The sequence below is a fragment of the Scomber japonicus genome, chromosome 17 (genome assembly GCF_027409825.1).
Source record: "Scomber japonicus isolate fScoJap1 chromosome 17, fScoJap1.pri, whole genome shotgun sequence".
Lineage (NCBI taxonomy): Eukaryota > Metazoa > Chordata > Actinopteri > Scombriformes > Scombridae > Scomber > Scomber japonicus.
Genome location: NC_070594.1, coordinates 5,371,160 through 5,396,159, shown reverse-complemented (window position 1 = coordinate 5,396,159; position 25,000 = coordinate 5,371,160). Strand labels below are relative to the sequence as shown.

The window sequence follows — 25,000 nt, the reverse complement described above, 5'->3', positions numbered from 1 at the left end:
TTCTGCAGGAAACACTGCTGTTGAGTTTTAGGAGGAGGAGCCTGAGTGCACCTGTTCCCATTGATTTCAACACCAACAGGAGTTTATAAATGAGAAGTTAGCCATTCAGCTTATTTCTAATGTCCATTGGTAACAAAGCACTTCAGACAATTATCAATCTTAATACATTCTTGAAACCATATTTTAAGTTATGACTGGGCCTGTGGTGATCGTGGCTGTAGCGGAAGGCGACCTTTATTTTTCTGCATGGAAGGTTTAATTTATGACTTTTATTTTGGAAACTTCAACCAGACTTGTGTTATTTATGAAGTAATGTTATTATAACCAACCTAGAGCACACATGCTGATGTGTTTTATAAGATAATTCAGCCAATTTTGTTGTGTTTACTTTGTTGACTGTGAACATAATTCATATATCCTCTTTAAAGATACATTTATAATCCTGACTTGTTAACTAACATTAGCTCTACTCACTTCTCTCCGGCGGTGAAGGACACATCGTTTATATTCCAGCTTTGCATAAAACAAACCAACAATAATCTATAAACACGATTTAAGCTTTAAAGTGGGTGAAACTCAAACAAACAGCAGCTCCATGTGTCCCCAACAATACGCGTAACAGCTGATGTAGCCGGAAAGAGACGAGGAGTCATGTGCTGCCTTTAAGGATCTACGATAAGATTGTATTTCTCATAAATATCGATAAAAAATGTGTCTCAACTGCGATAGGGAGTATATTAGTGAGATTAGTGGCTTCTTTAAAATATATATGCATAAAATATGGCGCTACTTATTGTTTTCTTCCGTATTATCTCGCTGAACAAATGTTTCCTTTCATGAATGCACCGCTATGTTTTTTCTAGCACATTGTCTTTATTCAAGCGAGGAATTCACTGTTTTCCGAATGTACGCGAATGCAGCATTGGAACTCTCTGCACGCGCTGGAACTTGTAGTCTTTGTCCCGTTGCCTAGCAGCGACTGACAGAGCGAACGGACTGCAAACGTCACGGTGCGGCAGAAACAGCGGTCCGACTGGAAACGATACTAGCTCACCGGTTCATGTTTTTTTTTCTTCATCGAGCGCATCTTAAAATGTCACGATTTCTTACATATTAATCATCAGCCGTTATGATTAAATTAACGCACATTTGAAGCAGGTGGAAATCTACCATTGTAGCGTTTGTATTCCCTTTTTCATCGCCTTGAAATTAAAAAGGTTTGCACAAATGAAAAAAAAGGTCATCGTACTTACGTAAAAGCGAGCCTCGTCTTGAGAGAACTGCAGGTTTTAAAAATATAAGAGGTCAGCTTCTAAATTGCCACATTTTCTGTTAATCCATATCGGTAGAGTCCAAAGTTAACCGGTTGGAAACAGATAAATGATTCGCTATGTGGTTTTAAAAAAAGTACAGCTGATCTGAGAGCAGCCTGAACACATCCTCCCTCTCTGCAGTGTGCGGTTCACTCTCTCCCTCTCTCCCTCTCCCTCTCTCTAGCTCTCTCCTCAGTTTATTGTGCTTTACACTACATGACAGCAGAAGCATAAAGCAGTGGTGCAAAGTAGGGAGGATTAGGGTAATGTGGGACACTGACTAATGTGGGACAACTTGTTCTATTCAGTTATTCTAAAGCTATAACTAGTATAATGCAAACTGTGTAAGATATATTGTTTTACTTTACACTTATGAACACACAGGCTACTTGTTTTTTTAACAATCTGATGCAGAAAGCAAAAGAACATGTAGACCGACAAAATTAAATGACCAAAAATGGGTATGCACATATCAGAAAGTGTTGGCAGATAAGGCTGCTTCACATAAATAAACAAGTCAGAAATGCAAAAAGTGTCCCACATTATCCTAATCCACCCTAATTAAGTATATTTATTAACGTTAAATTGTATGCTACACTTTGAATAATAGAGTGTGTCTTCTATAGCTTCTCCACAATAAAAAAAAAAATCAAATATGTAGTTAAAAATCTTTAAAATGACTTCTACTCCTTCTCCCTCATTTTAAATCCTGACATCTGGACAGCAGATGTCTCCTCCGTCACGGTGAGGTTCATTCTCAGTGTTTGTGTACTGGAGCCTTCAAGTTTCCAGTAGTACTGTTAGTAATATAACTACTATCATTAAACTGTATATGATGTAGCTTTTACAACAATTATGGTATTAAAAAGTTATCACACAAATAAGAAACAACTTCAACTTTCAAGTTTATTGATTGCAAAAAGAGTTGACTGTGTGTGACTGTGTGTGTGTGTGTGTGACTGTGACTGTGACTGTGTGTGTGTGTGTGTGTGTGTGTGTGTGTGACTGTGACTGTGACTGTGTGTGTGTGTGTGTGTGTATTAACTGCACTGGTGGCAGCTTTCAGATTTCTGTTTTTTTGTCTGCAAACATCACGACCATTTCAATAAAATAGAAACAGCCATTAGAAAACTTTTATTCTGGAGTCAAACAGGATATCAAAATGATGCAGTTGATGGTGTCAAACACAGGAAAGTGGGACAAGACATAGAGAGAAGCTTCTTTTAAAATCCCTCACGTGAGAAAATCTGATGAGTCTCCAAAACTGTTGAAGCAGATATTTAGACTTATTATTTTTGTAGGTGTGTCGTTCTCTTCAGCTGAGTGTTGACTCTGCTGGAATTTGAAATGAAAAACCAAAAAGAGGGTCACATGACTGAAGGGTCACAACAGCTGCAGTATGTCCGTCAACAACAACGACCCCCCACCCCCACCCCCCATCACCCCTCACCCCTCCTCCTCCTCTCACTACGTCATGTGAGTGAGCTCAAAAATAACAACTATCTCAGGTATGTGACCGACAAACCTCTGTGGACACTTACCTTGAAAATAAAACCTGCTCTCACAGCATAATCACGTCTGTAAATCCTCCTCATGTGAAAATGGAGGAATAATGATGGATTAGTGTTTAGAGTGACTTTAAGCTGTATTAAAATAAACACACTTTAACTTGTGTAGAAAAATGTTCACATGCACGACAGCAGAGTGAAGCACACACAGAGCACACAGCAGAACCTCTGACAGCAGACATATGAATCTTCTGTTTGTCTTTATATACACCTGTAGCCCTTTTCTGTCCACGACTGAAGCTTCGTTGTTCTCCTTTTAGTCTTTTACCCTCTTTTGCATCTTTCCTTTTCCCTCAGCGCTCCGTCTTTTCTCCTCTTCTTCAATCAAACCGCTGACAGCAACCGATTACAGCTGCCAAGGTTTTATGAGAAAACTGTGGCTGCAAACATTCAGCCAACAAAGCAACTTTTCAAAATGACTCTGTCTGTTTTGACTCTTTCTTCCTTCCTTCCTTCCCTCTGTCTTTCCTCCCCTGTACCTTCCTCCTTTCCTTCTTTCCTCTGTCGTTCTTTCCTTCCTTCCTCCATTCCTCTTTTCCTTTCTCCCTCCTACCTTCCTTCCATCTTTCCATCCTTCCTCCCTCTCTCCTTTCCTTCCTTTCTTCCTTCCTTCCTCCTTTCCTTCCTTTCTTCCTCCCTCCTTTCCTTCCTTCCTTCCTCCCTCCTTTCCTTCCTTCCTTCCTTTTTTCTCCCTTCTCCCTTACTTCCTTCTCCCTTCCTTCCTCCCTTGGCTCGAGGACAACAGGAGGGTTAAAGACATTTTTAAACATTCTCTTAGTGGACGTTTGAATAAATGAAATTTTAAGTAGACCTGTCACGATAACTACTTTTATTGGACGATATATTGTCTCGGAAATAATCGCGATACACAATATTATTGTGAAGATTATTTTATACCGCTGATATAAAGATGATGTAATAGTATAATAATGTAAGGGGGTGGAGAGTGAGAGCTACACTTAATAAATTAGTTTATTATAAATTTAGTTGGAGACAGAGTTATTTATCTTTAACCCTCCTGTTGTCCTCGACAGGAGGAAGAAAGGAAGGAAGGAAGGAAGGAAGGAGAGAAGGAGGGAGGGAAAAAGGAAGGAAGGAAGGAGAGAAGGAGGGAGGGAGGAAAGGAAGAAAGATAGGAAGGAAGGAGAGAAGGAGGGAGGGAGGAAAGGAAGAAAGGGAGGAAGGTAGGAAGGAAAGGAAAGAAGGAAGGAAGGAAGGAAGGAGGGAAGGAAAGGAAGGAGGGAAGGAAAGAAGGAAGGAAGGAAAGGAAGGAAGGAAAGAAGGAAGGAAGGAACAGTCAAAACAGACGGGGTCAATTTGACCCGGGAGGATGACAGGAAGCTTAATTCTTCTACAGTCTCCACTCAGGACATCTCAGTGAGGAATGGAGGACGTTAATAGCCTCTCAGCTGCTAATATGAAGTGTGGCAATACTGAGGTCAAAGGTCATGTCCATGTATCATACGATAAGTCCATATATAGACATGATGATGCTGGTAATTACGATAACGTACGATAAGTGGACAAATACTGTGACAGGCCTAAATTTAAGAGGGAAATACAAACCGGCCAGATTTGAATCTCTATTGGTGCAAATCAATCAGGGCAGTCTGCAGGATTATGAAATCATGAGGGAAACTTTACGCTATCATGTTCTGTCAGAGTCCATATCTGAGGTGATTCCAGGCGGGGAGTTCTGGTCCTCTGAAATGAGGCCAATGCGGAAGTAACTTAGAACTGCATTCTATCAAAAGGCCACCAGGGGGCGACCGTCTCTATACAAGTCAATGGAGAATTCAGCAACTTCTCACTTGATTTCTAACCTCAGTAAACGTTTTCAAAATGTGTTTATGGTCTCAATCGCTAGTTTAAAGCCTTCTTCAATGCAGTATGATGTTCATTTGGGACATTTTGGCCTCCCTGATTTTATATGTGACGATAAAGCAGGGTATGCATTAGGGCGTGGCTACATCCTGATTGACAGGTTGATTGACCAATGTCCTCGAGATCCAGCCCTCGCAACCATAGCAGCCTCCCCGCTCCACCCATGGCTCCGCCTCATGCCCATATAAGTAGAATCCGTGTTTTTATTTTTTCCCAGCATGCACCTGAAGTTTTCAAGATGGCGCTGCCTAGATTAGAAACTATTGGCTTCTGAGCAGCAGTCCACAAACCAATGGGTGACGTCACGGATGTTACGTCCATTTCTTTTATACAGTCTATGGGTGATTCTGGGTTTTAATCCGCTAACAGGACTGTGTGTGTGTTGAGTACAGTACTATGAAGTTGTGTGGACTCTGTGCTGAGACGACGTGCTTGTAGTTTTTGTATTTTTTAGTTAATAACATAACAGATTCTCTTCATGCTTTAGGGGGAAAAAAACAAAACCAAAAGCGATCTTTGTCAGATTTTACTCTGTTGAGATCCTTGTTCAGGTCTCACAATCCTATCTGAAGGTTTATAGTAAAGACAGTGACAAGTATCAGACCAAGTAAGTAGAGTATAAACGTGAGTTGTGCTTGGTTTTTACTCCCAGATTCTTCAACACACTCAAAAAAAACAGACGATTCCAATGCAAAAGATTATAAGACACATACTCAGATATTATTTTTCCTCAAGCAAAGTTTCTGTCCAACTCAAATCTTTGACAGGTCAGGGATTTAAGGTGCACTTGGTTTTTTTACTCTTCCACAAACCTCAGAACAGCTTTGAGCAATGTCTTCTTCATCCAGCACACATCGTCAATACCATCAGGATTCAAACCTGAAATATAAGCAAACACTTTCCTTTCTATAATCAACAGTGAAGAGAGACATCAAATTCTCTGTTAGTCCTTCTCGTCTTTCCCTCCAGCGACCGTCAGCGCAGCACCGTGACATGTCGTGCTCATGCATCCTCGCTCTGTCCCAGCAGCTGTAACCCTGCTCAGGTCTTTGAGGCGGTGAATGAGGTGACGGGTTAGGGGCGGGTTTTTTTTTTTTGGAGGTGAAAGGTCACAGGGTTAAGGGTCAGGAGAAGGGCACCTCCCATCTCTGTGTGTAGGCGCTCAGTTCACAGGGGCTGATGACCAGCATCCGAGAAGAGTCCAACCCGTCCAGAGCCATCTCCGAGTCCAAGCAGAACCGAGAGACCAGGTGCTCCAAGTGAGTCCCCGACTTCTGCCACCGCTGGAACGAAAAGAAACACTTTAACCTTCCTGTCGTCCTCCCGGGTCAAATTGACCCATCTGTTTTGACTGTTCCTTCCTTCCTTCCTCCTCTTCTCTCCTTCTTCTCTCTTTCTTCCTTCCTTCTGTCCTTCCTCCCCCCTACCTTCCTCTCTTTCTTCTTCTCTCCTTCTTTCCTCCTCCCTCCTACCTTCCTTCCTTCTTTCCTCCGTCGTTCCTTCCTTCCTTCCTTCTTTCCTTCCGTCCTCCCTCCCTCCTACCTTCTTTCCTCCCTCCTACCTTCCTTCCTTACTTACTTCTTTCCTCCATCCTTCCTTCCTACCTTCCTTATTTCCTTTCCTCCCTTCCTTCCTTCTGTCCCCCATCTCCCTTTCTTCCTTCTGTCGTTCCTTCCTTCTTTCCTCCCTCCCTCCCTCCTACCTTCTTTCCTTCCTTACTTCTTTCCTCCGTCGTTCCTTCCTTCTTTCCTTCCTTCCTCCCTCCCTCCTACCTTCTTTCCTCCCTCCCTCCCTCCTACCTTCCTTCCTTACTTACTTCTTTCCTCCATCCTTCCTTCCTACCTTCCTTATTTCCTTTCCTCCCTTCCTCCCTTCCTCCCTTGACTCGAACACAACAGGAGGGTTAAAAGGACATTTCTACACACGGCCTTCAAGTATTTAACAGAAATATTGGAGTTTGCAGACATCAAACCAAGAATGATCCCTCTGTTATTTTGACTGATTGACCCCAACACTGTTCTGTAGCGAAATGAGGTAAAGCTGCAGCAGGCCGAGCTGTAATTAAAGCAGACTTTTTATTGAGGCGCTGCTTGGATGAGCTTATGAATGTCGAAACCTGCAGGCGGCTGAGACATTTCTATGTGTTCAGTCATGCTCCGTGGATCAGTGTGTGTGGATTACTGTATGACGAAGGTTCAATATGCAAAATAACATAAACCTGTCTGTCTGCAGTGAGAGTTGATGTCGCTGTGTCTCGCATGCAAAGAAGGAAGCGAACTGTCTCAGGGGCCACAACGGCACAACTGAGAGGCCTCATTGAATCTAAACGAGGTTGTATTTAATATACAGATGAACTGTTCAAACTTAAACATAAAAGACTGACAGGTGATCTCTGAGAGGAGCAGCGCAGAAACACAGCAGTTATCAAAGTTTGAATATCAAATGTTAAAAGGGGAGTTTTTTCTCTCCACTGTTGCTCATCAATCAATCAATCAATCTTTATTTGTATATAGCGCCAAATCACAACAAAGTTATCTCAAGGCTCTTTCCACATAGAGCAGGTTCTAAACCAAACTCTTCAGGTTTTAAACTTTAAAGAGATCCAACATTCCACATGAGCAACAGTGGCAAGAAAAAACTCCCTTTTAACAGGAAGTAACCTCAGAACCAGACTCAGAGTGGGAGAACATCTGCCTCGACCCTCGGTTGGGGTTGGGAGGAGAGAAAGGAAGGAGAGGAGAGAGAGGAAGAGAGAGGGAGAGAGAGAGGAAGAGGAGGAGAGAGAGAGAGGAAGAGGAGGAGAGATGAAGGAGATGAGAGAGGAGAGAGGAAGAGGAGGAGAGAGAGAGGAAGAGGAGAGGAGAGAGAGAGGAAGAGGAGGAGATAGAGAGAGAGAGGAAGAGGAGGAAGAGGAGGAGAGAGAGAGGAAGAGGAGGAGAGAGAGAGAGAAGAGGAGGAGAGAGAGGAAGAGGAGGAGGAGAGAGAGAGAGAGAGAGAGAGGGTAGAGGGAGAGGGAGAGGGAGAGAGATGGTTAAAAAAGTTAAAACTTGAAGAGTTTGGTTTAGAACCTGCTCTATGTGGAAAGAGCCTTGAGATGAGGTTGTGATTCGGTTGTGATTTGGCGCTATACAAATAAAGATTGATTGATTGATTGATTGATTTCTTGTTGAAGAGGATTTAACCTGGACTGGGGATCGAACCCAAATTATTCATAACCAGGTTCTATTAGAAAAAAAAACTATATTTCCGTTCACATCTGCACATCAGAAATCAAGAAAAACATCTTTTTAGTGGTAAAACATGGACATAACTTTATCTTCACTGTCACTAAAACTTGTGTCTAAAGTTTTATAATAGACAGAAATAATTAAAGTGTAATTAAACTGTATACAAACAACGCCACGCAGGGAGGAAGTCCACAGATTCGACCCCCAGAATCACATAATTTAAGCAAGTTTAACCCTTAAACAGGCAACGTGCACAAGGAGATACAGACTCTTTAACACCCAGTTAGGAGCATGATTGGTTAAGGTGGTTGTTTAATTATATGTGCCTTGAATTTGGTAGAATTGAAGCTCGTGATAGGTCTATACTTTGATATAAATTGATAAAATCAGTTTCGAAACTAGTGTGTGTGGTATTAACGACCAAGGAAAGCACTGCTCTCTTCTTATCAAATTAAACATTTAATAGATTACCATTATGACTATTTTTATACCTTAATCGGTGCGACGCATCCTGGTGGAGATACAACTCATGAAATCCCAAATATATTACAAATATTGTTACGTTGAAGTGCAAATGAGATAACTAGTAACATCAAATTATGTTTTTTTTAAATCTCATGTTCTACTCCTGCCTGTTTAACCCTTTATTGGGCAAATAATTATATTTGGTAACTTCTGTAAATATCCCAAAATATCCTTCCTTCCTTTCCTTCTTTCTTCCCTTCCTCTTTTCCTTTCTCCCTCCCTCGTTCCTTATTTCCTCCGTCCTTCATTCCTTTCCTTCCTTCCATCTGTCCTTCCTCCCTCCCTCCTTCTCTCCTCCCTTCCTTCTTTCCTTCCTCCGTCCTTCCTTCCATCCTTCCTTTCCTTACTTCCATCTGTTCTTCCTCCCTCCTTCCCTCCCTCCCTCCTTCTCTCCTCCCTTCCTTCCTTCTTTCCTCCTTCCTTCCCTTCCTTCCTTCCTTTCAATGAGTGCCCTATAAAGCGTTAAGGGTTAACTCAAATGAAAAACAAAAAAATTAAAACAGTTGAAACAGTGAAGAAACAACTTGTGCATATTCTCTTTTTTACAAATATTCCTGTAATTTATGACAAAAAACTGTTTATGGAAAATCAGCTCAGAAAGTATTTAGAGTTGTCAGAATCGTTCAGGCGGACTGGAATCCAAACAGATACTGGGAAGACACCGCTTATTATAATAATTAATACTCAGAGTGTGTGATGATGAACCTGGACTTGGATTTTTGGACTCGAGCCATAATTTACATGACTCGACTTGATAAAACCGATCACGTGACAGTCTTGTGACTTTATTTGAACTTTAGACTTCTGACTTGGAAAACTTGATGACATGAAGCACAAAGATTTAAAATGATTAATAATGAGTAACTTCTTAATGTTCCTGTCAGCAGATTAAGTTAGGCAAGCAGGAGAGAAAGGTATGAAGGATAATGATTTGTTTCACTCTGGACTTCATACTTAAGACTTTAGACTTTATGTTTGACTTGAAAAAACAAATTCATACTATCACTTACACAAATTACAGCATATGAACGAGTCCAATCAAAAAGCATCAACACACAACCTGTGATTCCCAACTCTCACCACTAGATGGTGATGTCTACTGACTTTTGGTTTGATGGTTCTTTGACCAAACAGGCTGAGTGTGTGATTGTAATTGTGAGTGTAAATCTGTGTGTGTGTGTGTGTGTGTGTGTGTGTGTGTGTGTGTGTGTGTGTGTGTGTGTGTGTGTGTGTGTGTGAGTCGTCGTGCGTGTCGGTGCATTATTCATAGCTGGATTCTTTAGCTGGAAAACAAAGCGGCAGATATGATCAGACATGAAAAGAGGCTTTTATCCAGCAGTGGGTCTGAAACCAACTCATCAGAGAGAGACAGAGGGGGGGGGGGAGAGAGACAGAGAGAGAGAGAGAGAGAGAGAGAGAGAGAGAGAGAGAGAGAGAGAGAGAGAGAGAGAGAGGGAGGGAGAGAGAGAGAGAGAGAGAGAGAGAGAGAGAGAGAGAGAGAGAGAGAGAGAGAGAGGGAGGGAGAGAGAGAGAGAGAGAGAGAGAGAGAGAGAGAGAGAGAGAGAAAGAGAAAGAGAGAGAGAGAGAGAGAGAGAGAGAGAGAGAGAGGGAGGGAGAGAGAGAGAGAGAGAGGGAGAGAGGGAGAGAGACAGAGAGAGAGTAGATTGACAGATAAAGGAATAAAGAAAGAGTGAAAGACAGACACAAAAAAGAAAAACAGAATCAGGGCCTGTGTGTGTGTGTGTGTGTGTGTGTGTGTGTGTGCATGTGATATCTGTATATGTATCTTTGTGCAAGTGTGTGTGTCTATAATTCAAGTGTGCACATGAATTTGTGTGTATGTGTGTACGGCGGCCATATTGTGTTTGCTGAGCCTCTGAAGCGTATCGCTGTCATGTATCTTGATCTCGTACGCCTTGTAACAACACAAAGACACGCACACGCACACACACCACACACACACACACACACACACACACACACACACACACAGGCTTTGTTCTGTAAATCTGCATTGTGGGTCTACTGCGGCGCTGTCATGATGATACGCTCATCACAGTGTAGCGAGCGGCCGCAGATCTTTTTAATTGAAAAAATAAAAAAGATGGAGGGATAATTAAAAAGTAAATCAATTAGTATTCACCTCATTACCGGCTGCTGCGGCACTGCTGACGTCGGCCTGCCAGAACAACAGTTTGCATCCTATTTCTACTGTACATACATTTCTCCCTACCCAGGATGCACTGGGCTTGCCCTCAGGTCATCGGCCCGTCACAGGATGAACACAGACTCAACCTGAAATCTCTTCCTGTGGGGATTTTGCAGTTTTTACATTTTTTATGACTTGCTTTTCCTACTTCAGATGACTTCCATCGCTTCGAGACTGGACTTGTTCCTGGTTTGTTAACCCTCCTGTTGTACTCCCGGGTCAAATTGACCCTATCTCTTTTGACTGTTCCTTCCTTCCTTCCTTCTCTCCTTCCTTCCTTCCTTCCTTCTCTCCTTCCTTCCTTCATCATTCCTTCTTTCCTCTCCTTACTTCCTTCCTCTTTTCCTCCTTCCTTCGTTACTTCCTTCCTTCCTCATTTCCTTTTTTCTCACTTCCTTCCCCTTTCCTCCCTTCCTTCCTTCCTTCCTTCCTTCCTCCCTCTTTTCCTCCCTTCCTTCTTTCCTCCTTTCCTCCCTTCCTTCCTTCCTTCCTCCCTCTTTTCCTCCCTTCCTTCCTTCCTTCTCTCCTCCTTTCCTCCCTTCCTTCGTTCTTTCCTCATTTCCTTCTTTCACCACTTCCTTCCTTCCTCTTTCCTCCCTTCCATCATTCGTTCCTCATTTTGTTCTTTCCTTTGTTCCTTCCTTTTTTCCTTCGTTCCTTCCTTCCTTGACCTGAGCACAACAGGAGGGTTAAAGAGCTCGAGAGTGGAGGACGTTAATCCACTCGTACAAACAGATTCATTCTGAATTAGTCGCTTGGTAAAGTTAGTAAAAAGAACATTGATGATAGATTTTTTATCACAGGTACAAATTAAATTCCCAATGGTTCGGACCTGTCGTCTGAGTCATGTACAGTTCGCCTCTCTTCACACTAGCAAACGGTATGAGTCACCAAAGTGGACAGAAGCTGATATCGTGAGAGGAAATTAATGTATGCGAGAGGTGCTGAAGCTGTGAGAGAGAGAGAGAATGATATATGAGTTCCACATGGGTGTTAAAAGTGAGTCAGGTTTTAACTCTCTACCAGCGTTAATGAGAGTAAAATCAAGCTCATCCATTACATTTAAAAAAATAGATATGATGCTTTATGTTAATTTAACTTTATGGTAACTCGACTTTGAAGATTCACATATTTTAATAACTAGATGAAGCTGTCAAAAAGCTGCTGGTAAAATAAAAAAGGAAGTGGGGAACTCTTATTTTGAAGGCCTGTCCTTTTGAAGAACTTTGTCACACAGTTTAACTCGGTCTCTCGACTCAAGAACTGCAATGCCTACATATGAGATTATATTTATAGTTTAAATGTGAACAAATAAATACATTAATAAAACTTATGTGTGTATGAAATTAACTTCTTGGACTTGCAGCATTGACCAAACCTCACAGCTTAACGTGGGAAAAGGTTCGGATAAAAGTACTAAAATATTCTTGATGGCCAGTGTGTGAATGTTTGAATGTGTGTGTGTGTGTGTGTGTGTGTGTGTAACTAGAAAATGTATGTGACAGGAAATGCAAGTGTGTGTTTCGATGCTTGTTTTGCTGCAGAAAGAATTTCCTCTTACGGGAAAATAAAGATCTGAACTGAGGTGACTGAAGTGCATTTCAAGCTGCTCACTTTTGAATTTTAATAGGTGGATATTGACTGCAGGTGCGAGATCAGATCAATGGCTACAGTACAGATACCATCGATAGTCAGTCTTGTTTGGGGTGCTGATACGTGTATCAATAAGAATGCGTCAAAGGGAATCGGTCTCATTCTGGACACAATCCATGTTTCTCTGCTGCTGTTACTCAAACCTCATTATATCAGAGAGTTCAGACAACAATCTTAATTTTTTATCATCTTATCTGTTATTAATCAGACAGCGTGAAAACAATGATCAAAACAATGATTCATTAGAGCAGTCTGGACTGGAGGCATGGTGGGGAATTAAAAAAAGAGAAGAAATGAATAAAAGGTTGACTGATAAAAATATTAAAATAGGCTAAACATCTGGAAAAGGGTGCTGCATTAGTCAATCAAATACATAAAAGTGCATAATCCTGTATCTTTTGCTTCTGTTTGCCACCAGGCGGGGAGTTCTGGTCCTCTGAAATGAGCCCAACGTGGAAGTAACTTACAACTGCATTCTATCAAAAGGCCACCAGGGGGCGACCGTCTCTATACAAGTCAATGGAGAATTCACCAACTTCTCACTTGATTTCTAACCTCAGTAAACGTTTTCAAAATGTGTTTATGGTCTCAATCGCTAGTTTAAAGCCTTCTTCAATGCAGTATGATGTTCATTTGGGACATTTTGGCCTCCCTGATTTTATATGTGATGATAAAGCAGGGTATGCATTAGGGCGGGGCTACGTCCTGATTGACAGGTTGATTGACCAATGTCCTCGAGATCCAGCCCTCGCAACCATAGCAACCTCCCCGCTCCGCCCATGGCCCCGCCTCATGCCCGTATAAGTAGAATCTGTGTTTTTATTTTTCCCAGCATGCACCTGAAATTTTCAAGATGAACCAAAACTATTGGCTTCCGAGCAGCAGTCCACAAACCAATGGGTGACGTCACGGATGTTACTTCCATTTCTTTTATACAGTCTATGTTTGCCGCTAAAGTTGAGTTCAATAATTGCCTGTTTCAGTTGCGTTTAACCAACCGCTGTGCAGCATTTTAGTATCTAATAAGGCTTCAAATTCACAGATCCTGTCTCACTGGTACCTGAAGCACTGCGCCTCCAGCAGTGCAGCCTCCTGTGGGTTTTTTAAAAACTCAAGAGTGTCTGAAAAGCATCCGCATTACATTCAATATTTAACCAAGATAACATATTGATAGTAAATAAGTATCAATATTGGTGATTTTGGCTCTTATATTACTTATTATTACTCTCTGCTGTAGTCTGTTTACTTCTGCTGTCTTCACCACCTTCTCTCTCTCTCTCTCTCTCTATCCATCTGTCTTTCTGTGTCCCTCATCTCATCACCCTCTCCATCTCTCTCTATCCTGAATTTAACCTCACGCTGTATTTCTGTCCTCTTCATCTCTTTCTCTCTCTCTCTCTCTCTCTCTCTCTCTCTCTCTCTCTCTCTCTCTCTCTCTCTCTCTCTCTCTCTGTCCTCCTCATCTCTCTCTCTCTCTCTCTCTCTCTCTCTCTCTCTCTCTCTCTCTCTCCTCGTCTCCCTGTCTCTCCACCAGTCGGCTCCAGGCTGTTTCTTCACTGGATCTTCGTTCTAATTAGCTATCATCGCTCTACTTCCTGCCTTCTGACACACACATACACATACACACATACAAACACACACACACACACACACACACACACACACACACACACACACACACACACACACACACACACACACACACACACACACACACACACAGCTAAACTCTCTCTCTTTCTTCCTTCACTTTGCCTGGGTCTCCTTCCTCTACACCTCTAGTTGTTTACTTTCTTTTTTTTATCTTCCTTCTACCTTTTCTTTATTTCTTCTGTCTTCTCCTTTTTCCTTTTGTCTTAATTCTTTCTTATTCCTTTCCCCTGTCTTTGTTTCTTCCTTCCTTCCTTCCTTCCTTTTTTAAAATCTTTCTTACTTACTTCCTCCCTCCCCTTTCTTTCTGTCTTTCTTTCCTCCTTCCTCTGTGGTTTCATTCTTCATTCTCTATCTTTGTCTTTCTTCCTTCCTTCCCTTTTTCCTCTCTCCTCTCTCTCTCTTTTCAATTGCCCTCTTTATCCATCCTTTCTCTTTATCCTTTTTGTCTGACTGTTTTTCTTCCTGTCTTAAAGTTACTATATGTAAGAATACGCTTGTCTTGTAATACCACTTTGTACCTCAGGGGGGGCGATAATGAGTCACTATAGCAGTCTGCCCTCAGTTTAACATGAGAGCTGCCTTTGCTGTCAGCATGTTAGACTGACAGCAGACTGCTATAGTGACTCACTAGCACCTCTTGAGGTATAAAGTGGTATTACAAGACAAGACGAGGATGGCCTTTTCTTACATAGAGCAGCTTTAAGCCTAAAACATATTGTGTTGTATAGGACGTTCTGTCGAACCTCCAGAAAAACAACACATTTTCCCCTGATTCCCTCCATCACTCATTTTGTGATAGCACTTCTTCTTCTGTGGTGTTGTTACTGACACATCAGTCTCAGCACTGTGGAGCCAGACTAGATTGGTTAATCAGGGGAGGAATCAAGTAAAAAAAAAACCCTCCACTCTCACTTTCTTCTTTATTTCCTCTAGCTTTTCCTTTAATCTACATCTACCTTTTCTCCTTTCCTTTATATCCTTTCTCTTTTTCCTTCGGCTATCACCCTTTCTTCTTCATCATCACTCACCGCCTTTCCCCTTCCTCTCTGCTTTCATTTCCTTTTCTCTGGTTTTCCTTCCTCCTTTTCTTTCTCTCTGGCCACTTCATCTTTCTCACCAGTCCCCAATGACTCATAGATCAAATAGTACATAATAACAGCAATGACAAACATGGGAGTGAATCATACACACACACACACACACGCAGACACACACACACACACACATGCACACACACACAGGCACACACATACACACACACACACACACACACACACACACACCAACATGCAAACAGCACGCTTTTCATGTCTGATATCATAACCAAAAGATTTGTTTTAGATTGCAAGAATCCAGATGGGATTAAAAAGCACACACACACACACACACACACACACACACACACACACACACTTAAGCACATTTTCCATGCAGACTGAACAGTTGGTGAAGTGTAATGAGATAATTTTCAGCTACCTCTCTCTCTACAGCGACTTCCCTCCCTCCTCTACCACTCCTACTCGCTCTCCTTCCCTTTCTCTCTTACTCCTCTTTTGTCTGCTTTGCTTCACCTCTCCACCTGTGCCTCTCTTCCTCCTCCTCCTCCACCTCTTCCTTCTCCTCCTCCTTCTCTCTCCCTCTCTCGGGTGATTTATTGGTTGTCAGGTTGTACTCTGCTGCAGGGGCTTCTGGGATGCCGTCAAGGTGCCTAGTGGTCAGGTAATGACAAGTGTGTGTGTGTGTGTGTGTGTGTGTGTTAAGAGTATTTCAAGCTCTGTGTCCAAAAATATGTCAAGCATCTGCCACTGCAGTGTGTATGAGTGTGTGTGTGTGTGTGTGTGTGTGTGTGTGTGTGTGTGTGTGTGTGTGTTTGTGTGTGTGTGTAATAATCATCTTTAGACAAATTTAGCTTTGGATTAATTAACATTTTGATGAATTTATCAGCGATGTGATATATGGTAGTAACTCGCCTGCAGCAGCCACATACCACCCGTCTGCCTGTACTGTGTGTGTGTGTGTGTGTGTGTGTGTGTGTGTGTGTGTGTGTGTGTGTGTGTGTGTGTGTGTGTGCAGACCTGCTTGCCGTCAGCCATGTTGCAGGGCAGCATCAGGACCTGGGAGGCAGGGAAGGTGGTGGACAGAGACAGACAGTGCTGCTGCTGACGGATCTGCTGCCCGTGAGTGTAAACCCACTCCTGCAGGGGGAGAGAGAGAGAGAGAGAGAGGGGGAGAGAGAGAGAGAGAGAGGGAGAGAGAGAGAGAGAGAGAGAGAGAGGGGGAGAGAGAGAGGAAGAGAGAGGAGGAGAGAGAGAGGAAGAGAGAGACAGAGAGGGAAAGAAACAGAGAGAGAGAGAGGGAGAGGGAGAGAAAGAAAGAGAGAGAGAGGGAAAGAAACACAGAGAGAGAGAAAGAGAGAAATAAAGTGTGAAAATTAAATATTCTTCTTTTTCATTTCAGTTCATTTTAATGTTTGTTTGTTGAGTTTTTTCCTACTTTCTACTTTGTGATCAGCAGTCATGAATGTAAAGTGATTCATGTAACTGATGGAGAGGTGAGAGAGAGATGGACAGATAACAAAGTGATGTTAATTTCCGTGTTGTATTCTTTTATTTGACAGCTGTAGTAATTATTTACTGTCCAAATAAAGATTTTACATCCAGAGAAGATGTAGTCTGTGTAACACTCATTATTCTGCAGCTGGTTTAAGGTTTTAAGGTTTTCCACCAGATGTCGGAGCCTGGCTGCAGGATTCACTCTCACTTAGCCACAAGAACATCAGCGTGGTCCAACACTGATGCTGGGTGAGGGGTGAAAGGGTCTGGCTCTCAGCTCCTGCTCTACTTCATCACTAAGGTGTTGGATGGAGTCGAGGTTTGAGGATATCTGCAGGCCAATCAAGTTCTTCCACACCAGACTGGGAAAATCATTTATTTACAGAGTACTGACTCTGTGCACGGGGGATGGGGGGGTGGGGAGGAGGGGGCTGTCATGTTGAAGCAGGACACAGTCTTCCATAAAGTGATGCACTGTTGTCTGCTGCAGCATTAAGATTTCCCTTTACTGGGACTACGAGACCCAAACCATAAACAGTAGGCTCCAGTATTCATGTTTCTGGTCTCAGAGTCTGTGATTCTGACAGATCAAGCTCTGCAGTAGTAAAAAGAAAAGTGGGTATCACATTTCATGTCTCACATCTCATCATTTCATGCTGCATTCAAATCATTCTGAATGACTACTTTTACTTTTTGTTGACTCTTCTCTTAAAGCGATGGTTCGGTATAATTTCAACCTAGCGTCACATGCACCATGAGGTCTATCTAAACACCACCTCAGCCGTTCATTTTCATTTGGTCGGAAATTAGTGGAGTTAGAGCCATCAGCCGAATGTCTTAGTACAGGCGCTAACGGGACCACCAGTGTATCTGGTAAATGACCCCACTAATAATGCCTGGATTGTTATCAAACTTCTACAGTAGTACAAATAAGGTCTTTACTCATAAATCCATGCATTGGAAAGTTTGTAAGTACACCAGGAGTTTATTAAAATAACACTTACCTGATGGCTTTTACTCTGCTGCTAATGCTAAAGCTGCTAAAGCTGGAAACATCGTCAAACTGAAATACTGTGTGGTCTCGCGAGATCTGCGATATTTCAACTTCGTTTACAGCTTTAGCAGTAGCAGCAGAGTAAAAGCTCTCCGAGTCGCATCACAAACTTTCTCAAATTACAGTTTATTAACAGTTCATTAAAATATGTTTCTGAAAACCTTCTAGGCAAGAAATACAGTAGACAGTAACTGAATCATGATCTATATTTAGTTTGATATGAGTTTGGTGAGTTGTTCAAGGACTGTTTTAAATGAGGCACACATGTTTTTGTCTGAGATGCTGTTTCTATAGAGCGACACCTAGTGGCTGAATGTTGTGTACTGCAACTATAAAGTGTGCAATATACAATATATAAAGTGATATACAGTATAAGTCTGTCTAATACTGGAACACAGACAGGGAGAGAGCAGCAGTAGCTATAGTGCTGATATATATTCATATCCACTCTGAATAGCCACACAGTGACACCTGCTCTCCCTGTGTGTGTGTGTGTGTGTGTGTGTGTGTGTGTGTGTGTGTGTGTGTGGGCATTACTACATTCCTGTGTAGCTATTTCAGTCTGATGCAGAGCTGTAAGTGTGTATTGTTACTGTATTTTCTATTTGGCTGATTTGAACTGCTGCAACATTCAACTGCAGCCACACACAAACACTCACACACACAAACACACACACACACACACACACACACATACACGCACTGTCGCACATGCACGAGCATCATTACAGGCAGGCAATACTAAGGAGGTCAAGGTTCAAAGCAACAGCGCCCTGATGTATTAATGATCATGTACAAGAAAGACGTGTTAGGAAAGAAAATAAGAGCTAAGAGGAGCAAAATTAACACACACACACACACACACACACACACACACACACTGGAGAATGTGTAACTAGGTCAGGGTTATTATAGCTGGCAGGATCCATGGTAAATTTAACCTGTCTGGTGTTCATGTTAGTGTGTTTTCAAGGGCTTTCTGCATCCTTGGGAGGGGGAGGGGAGGGAATGGGGGCGGGAGGGGGGGGGCAGACAGACAGTAAAAAAAAAAAGGTCACACTAAAGTAAATCACATCTTCACATAATTTAATAATAGCAATACTAACGACTTAATTAGCAGTTGTAATTATTGCCATGTTATTATTACAGGATAAAGACATCATTAGACATTACTGTTATACGACTAGTTAATTAATAAAGCTGCTAATAAACTAATGCTTGTATTTACTAACTATATACTATACTATAAATGTTCATTTAGGCTATAAAACAGTCACTAAACCTAAATGAGGTCTCATTATGTCTGTCACAAACATCCACATATTAAATATACAATGATAGGACACTATTATTTCACTGGAGAAGCTATTTGTTTTTTGTTTTTTTTGGCTTTTTCACTTAAAAAAGTTTAACCTTCCTGTCGTCCTCCAGGGTCAAATAGACCCCGTCTGTTTTGACTGTTCCTTTTTTCCTTTCTTCCTTCTCTCCTTACTCCCTTCCTTCCTTTCTTCTCCCCTTACTCCCTTCCTTCCTTCTCTCCTTACTCCTTTCCGTCCTTCCTTCCTCCCTTCCTTCTCTCCTTACTTCCTTCCCTTCTTTCCTTCCTCCCTTCCTTACGTCCTTCCTATTTTCTTCCTTACTCCTTTCCTTCCTTCCTTCCTTACGTCCTTCCTATTTTCCTCCTTACTCCTTTCCTTCCTCCCTTCCTTACGTCCTTCCTATTTTCCTCCTTACTCCTTTCCTTCCTTCCTTCCTTACGTCCTTCCTATTTTCCTCCTTACTCCTTTCCTTCCTTACATCCTTCCTATTTTCCTCCTTATTCCTTTCCTTTGTTCCTTCCTTCCTTCCTTACGTCCTTCCTATTTTCCTCCTTACTCCTTTCCTTCCTTACATCCTTCCTATTTTCCTCCTTATTCCTTTCCTTTGTTCCTTCCTTCCTTCCTTACGTCCTTCCTATTTTCCTCCTTACTCCTTTCCTTCGTACCTTCCTTCCTTCCTTACGTCCTTTCTATTTTCCTCCTTACTCCTTTCCTTCCTTCCTTCCTTCCTTCCTTCCTTCCTTCCTTCCTTCCTTCCTTATCCCTTCCTCCGGTCCTTCCTTGACCTGAGGACAACAGGAGGGTTAAAGGACTAATCCATTAATTTCTTGTTTTTTTAATGACTCAAGCAATCATTATAATCATAGTGAGAGTTATTTTTATTATAATTAGTTATTAAGTTTGAGCTGATAGGTCTGCATGAAGCGTGATGGCTGCCTGACAAAGGGACAGTGGGAAGTCTTTTGGGAGCAGCTCTGTGATATATGGAGCTTTATCTTAAATATCTCAACGCTGTGGGCTTTATTTCAGCATATGATTGATTTATTGAACTGCAGCAAAGAGAATGACATTAGAGGTTAATTGGTGCTGTAGCTCAATATATCTTCTCTGTGGGAGCCTCCCAGGCTTCAGTTACTGAGTTTACACGCTGCTAAATATTCAGTCTGCTATGAAACACAATCCAGGCAGCGATTTCACTCTCTGCATTTGTTACATTAGCACAGATTTAGACATATTGTTGTGTTCAATCATTTTATCTATAATCCATTATATTATTATTTAAGATCCATATTCACTTCATCATTGCAGAGGCTTTTCTTCTTGAGGTCCAAACTAACAGACAACAAGAACTACCATAACAGCATCTAATAATATATCTACATATATATTAGGGCTGTCAGCGTTAACGCGTTAATCGCGATTAGATTAATGCAATCCATAACGCCTTAATTTTTTTAATCGCATTTTAATGTAGCAAGCCTTTTTGTCCCTTCTACTCCCCCGTAGACGGCTCCTCTAGCTGTAGCGCTATGCTTTGAAGTGGCCTCCTGCAGTAAACCTACCGCGCTGATGGAAAGTAAGAGAGCTACTGGACTTTTGAACGGCTTGTTTAACTTTAAAACACTTCCAGACGCTTCAGTTGACAAGTCAAAAGTAAAATGCAACCTGTGTCAAACGGAGTTTAACTACCACCGGAGTACGTGGAGTTTGAGTTAGCACCTCCACGCTAAACACCCAGGTGCAGCCAAGCCAGCCTCAGCTCCACCAAAGGACCATTTTGGAGTGTGGGAGTCGCAGCAGAGCCGTGATTGATTCCCAGTTAAGACACTCTGGTAAGAAATGCTTTACATTATGGGCTTAAAACTGCCTTCAAATGGAAAATAACAGGATTTTAAACATGCAATTCAAAACGCCATTAATAGCGATTAACTATGGAAATTCTGCGATTAATCTTGATTTTAAAAATTAATCGTTTGACAGCCCTACATATTCTATCAGTATATAGTGATGGCTGCCTAACAAAGCTCGTGTATATGAATAATGCTATAAAATGTATTTCATTGTATTCTTTTATAATGTTTCATTCTATATTTATACTATTCACATTGTACTAGATTACATTTATTATTTATTACTACACTTGCTAGATGTATTTTTTATGTATCTGTGTTGTGAAGTTGCTCTCCTGTAATTATATTACATCTTAATTTAACCTTCCTGTCGTCTGTTTTGACTGTTCCTTCTTTCCTTCCTTCCTTCCTTTCTCCTGTCCTTCCTCCCTCCCTCCCTCCTTCCTTCCTTCCTACTTTTCCCTCCCTCCTTCTCTCTTTCTTCCCTCCCTCCCTCCTAACTTCCTTCCTCCCTTCCTTCTTTCCTCTGTCCTTCTTTCCTTCCTTCCTCCCTCTTTTCCTTTCTCTCTCCCTCCCTCACCTCTTTCCTTCTTTCCTCCCTCCCTCCCTCCTACCTTCCTTCCTTCTTTCCTCCGTCCTTCCTTTCCTCCCTTCCTTCCTCCCTCCATTCCTTCCTACTTTCCTTCCTCCCCTCCCTACTACCTTCCTTCTTTCCTCTGTCCTTCTTTCCTCCCTCTCTCGCTCATACCTCCTTCCTTCCTTCTTTCCTCCGTCCTTCCTTCCTTCCTCCCTTCCTTCCTCCCCTCCTTCCTCCCTTCCTTCCTTGACTCGAGGACAACAGGAGGGTTAATCAGACACAGTGAGTCCAGACTGACTGCAGTAGAGTGATGAGTGGAAGACCAAATGTCCAGTGAATCCATGTTTTTGCAGAATTTTAAGCAAATAACTTGTCAGAATAATCAGAGTCATTGGTTAGCAGGTAAACACACTCATGAAGCATGCACGCTCAGCAGACTTGTTCCCCGGATGAATAAAAGATTAAAAACTAAATAACACAGACACCTGCAGCGCTGTGGACAAAGCTTTGAGAGAGGAAGCTTTATTTTATTTTTTTTAGAGAAAGTTGCCTGAGCTGCTCTGATTCATGCACTCACACACATTCACACACATTCACACACATTCAGAGCTGACAGCAGAAATCATTCAACCTCAGCTTCATGCCTGCATGTGCACTCATTACATTTGGGCCAAATTGAGTTCAGAATTATGTGTTTGTGGCTCAGCGGGTCGCATTTCATGCCCGTCAGTCTCCTGCCTCTTATATTTCTGCTCCGTTATCACCTTTAAATTATGTGAAGGTTCAGATTAATGGAACAGGAGAATATATTTGAATCCTTAGATGAATGGCATTAAAGGCAAACTGCTCTGTTTTCTGCTGCTGTAGGTCCACAAATTGGTCTCTCTGCTTCCTCTGCTATTGATTTCTTCCTGTGTGTGAGTGTTGGGGGAAGATGGCGGCTCAGGCAGAAATGTTCTCTCTTTGTGTTTGACGCAGTGGAAGCAGAATCTGGAAGTTTAAAATGGATGTTTCTGATCAGCTTTTGATATTAAACTCTTGTGTAGCTGCTAAAAATGTCATATTGTATAAAATTTTCCAGAGAAAGAAAAAGCTGAGTCAGCAATTACGGCTGCAACTAACGATTATTTTCATTATCGATGAATGTGCCGATCATTTTCTCTATGAACTGCTTTGTCAGTAAATGTCAGAAAGTATAAAAACAGCTTGAGGTCCTTCACTTCCTGTTTCAGAGTCACATATTTGGTTTAGATAATAATGCTACTGATAGCTTGTTTTTACTATGAATACTAATATAAATGAGGTGAGAAATACATTTTACACATTAAAGCGAACAACAAATCTCACTACTCATTTCCATTGAGGATACATTGTGACACCTGGGAGTTTGTTTAAAGCTCTAACAACATCTACACAAACTGAAATACATTGACAGTCATTTCCTTCCAAAATGACCCAAATAACTAAAATTATGAGCATTTGCTGATCTCATCCATATAGTTGGGATTTAGTTTAGACTAAACTAAAAGTACTCAGTGATGGTTTGGAGGAGATCATGGATGACAGGATTCAACAACAATAGAAGAGCTGCTTTCACTTTAGTTTCTGAGGTCACAATGGGTCCTTGTCAAGAAAATATAAAAATAGGTCATTTTACACTAAGTGTTAGGCAGCGTCATTCTGGAGATGTTGCTGCTCTTTATAGAAGCATCACAAGTCGTCATTAATTTGACTGAAATGAAAACTAAGAAACACCAAGAATGAAAACAAACATAGTTTTCTTGGATATTCTGCCACTTCTTTCCTTTTGGGAACAAACTAAACAGAAAAATGAAAAACATCTTTAATGTTCAAAGACATTCCCACCTGGGAGGAGACGGGTTCAAACCTGAACATGAACAAACAGGGATGAACAACCTTCCAGGCTTCTCCACAGCAGCTGATGAGGGAGAGCTTCTCATTTTCACTTACACACACACACACACACACACACACACACACACACACACACACACACACACACACACACACACACACACAGACACACAGACGCACACACACACACACACACACACACACACACACAGTCTCCAGTTATTTTGCGTGTGAGTTTGGAGATTTGAACCAGCGACCCTGCAGTCATTGGCTGGCCTCTCAGGCCTTCAGGCTCTTCAGCTGCTGACACGTTGTGTGGCGGCTTGTTAGAGCGGATCACAGCCTCCACACTCACACTAAACACGGAATAATGAGAATCCTACGGGTATTAATTATGGCTGAGCGAAGGCAGAATTCACAGACATACACACACACACACACACACACACACACACACACACAAACACACACACACACAAACACACACACACACACACACACAAACACGCTCTTTGGTGTGTTTCTGTGCTACAAGTAAAAATGAGCACAGTAAGGTTTGATGCACACGTACACAAAAATAACTGAACAAGCACACGCACGTGAACACGCACAAACATGAACACGCTTTGCTGCGCAGTCACAACTTCATACATGTGGTCTGTCAGTCACTCAGACACACACTTTCCTATACAATGCTGAGCTCACGCTCACACACACACACACACACACACACACACACACACACCTAACCGTAACCAGTTAATGTCTAACCTTAACCTCAGATAAGATGTTTTGCCTCATTAGGATTACTGTTCCTGACAAGGTTGCTGTTTATACCAGAAAAGGTCCCAATGAGGTGTGTGTGTGTGTGTGTGTGTGTGTGTGTGTGTGTGTGTGTGTGTGTGTGTGTGTGTGTGTGTGTTCTGGCTCAGTAACAGAGGGTTGGAGTTTGCTGATTGCTGTACTGCTGTTCTCAAATCAATGAAAGACTGTTTGCCTGTTTTTCCTCCATCTCTCTGACACACACACACACACACACACACACACACACACACACACACACAGGCACGCACACACACAGGCACGCACACACACACACACACACACACACACACACACACACACACACACACACACACACACACACACAGGCACGCACACACACACACACAAACACGCCTTCTACTGTAAGCTTATTATGTGTTAGTTTGAGGTCTCTATTTAACAGGAGTCTTATTTACATGCAGTAATGACCAGTGAGTCAGAAACAGAGGCTGAGCATATTTTATCATCCATCTGAAGTCAAACACAGTACTTTGAGTGTACTGTATAAAATATGTCTGTTTAGAAGACTTCCTATTAAAGGACAAGTGTGTGTGTGTGTGTGTGTGTGTGTGTGTGTGTGTGTGTGTAATGTACTGCTCTGTGTAATTATGTTATGTTTTACTTGTGTCCTGCTAAGAGACTGCAGCTTTAAGCTAACTCTGGTACAATACATCAAATGGTAACATGTATAGTTACTAATGTACATCGTCCCTTTACAAAAAAAAACAACAGTCAGGATCTCAAATGATCATTGAAGCTATTTTTCTTGCTGTAATCATTCCTCCTGTTCATACTGACCTTTAGAAGACCCTTCATAATGTCCTCGTTTAGAGCACAAGTGTATTTCTAGGAAGCTCACATGAGGTTTTAGATGCATGTATTAATAAGATAAAGTGAATATCTTCCACAGTTACAG

The 25,000-nt window shown here is 41.9% G+C and overlaps 1 protein-coding gene across 1 annotated transcript in view; it reads right to left on the bottom strand.

Annotated features, from left to right (window-relative positions):
• Window positions 1-5,863: 5,863 nt before the first annotated feature.
• The window catches only part of galnt14 (UDP-N-acetyl-alpha-D-galactosamine:polypeptide N-acetylgalactosaminyltransferase 14 (GalNAc-T14)), a 276,779-nt gene continuing 257,642 nt past the window's right edge, over window positions 5,864-25,000 (bottom strand). The window contains exons 14-15 of the mRNA XM_053337552.1: window positions 16,108-16,227; window positions 5,864-6,048 (exon numbers count right to left, since the gene is read on the bottom strand). Coding sequence (XP_053193527.1) covers window positions 5,890-6,048; window positions 16,108-16,227 — 279 coding nt within the window. The 3' untranslated portion in view covers window positions 5,864-5,889. The remainder of the gene's footprint in view (window positions 6,049-16,107; window positions 16,228-25,000) is intronic.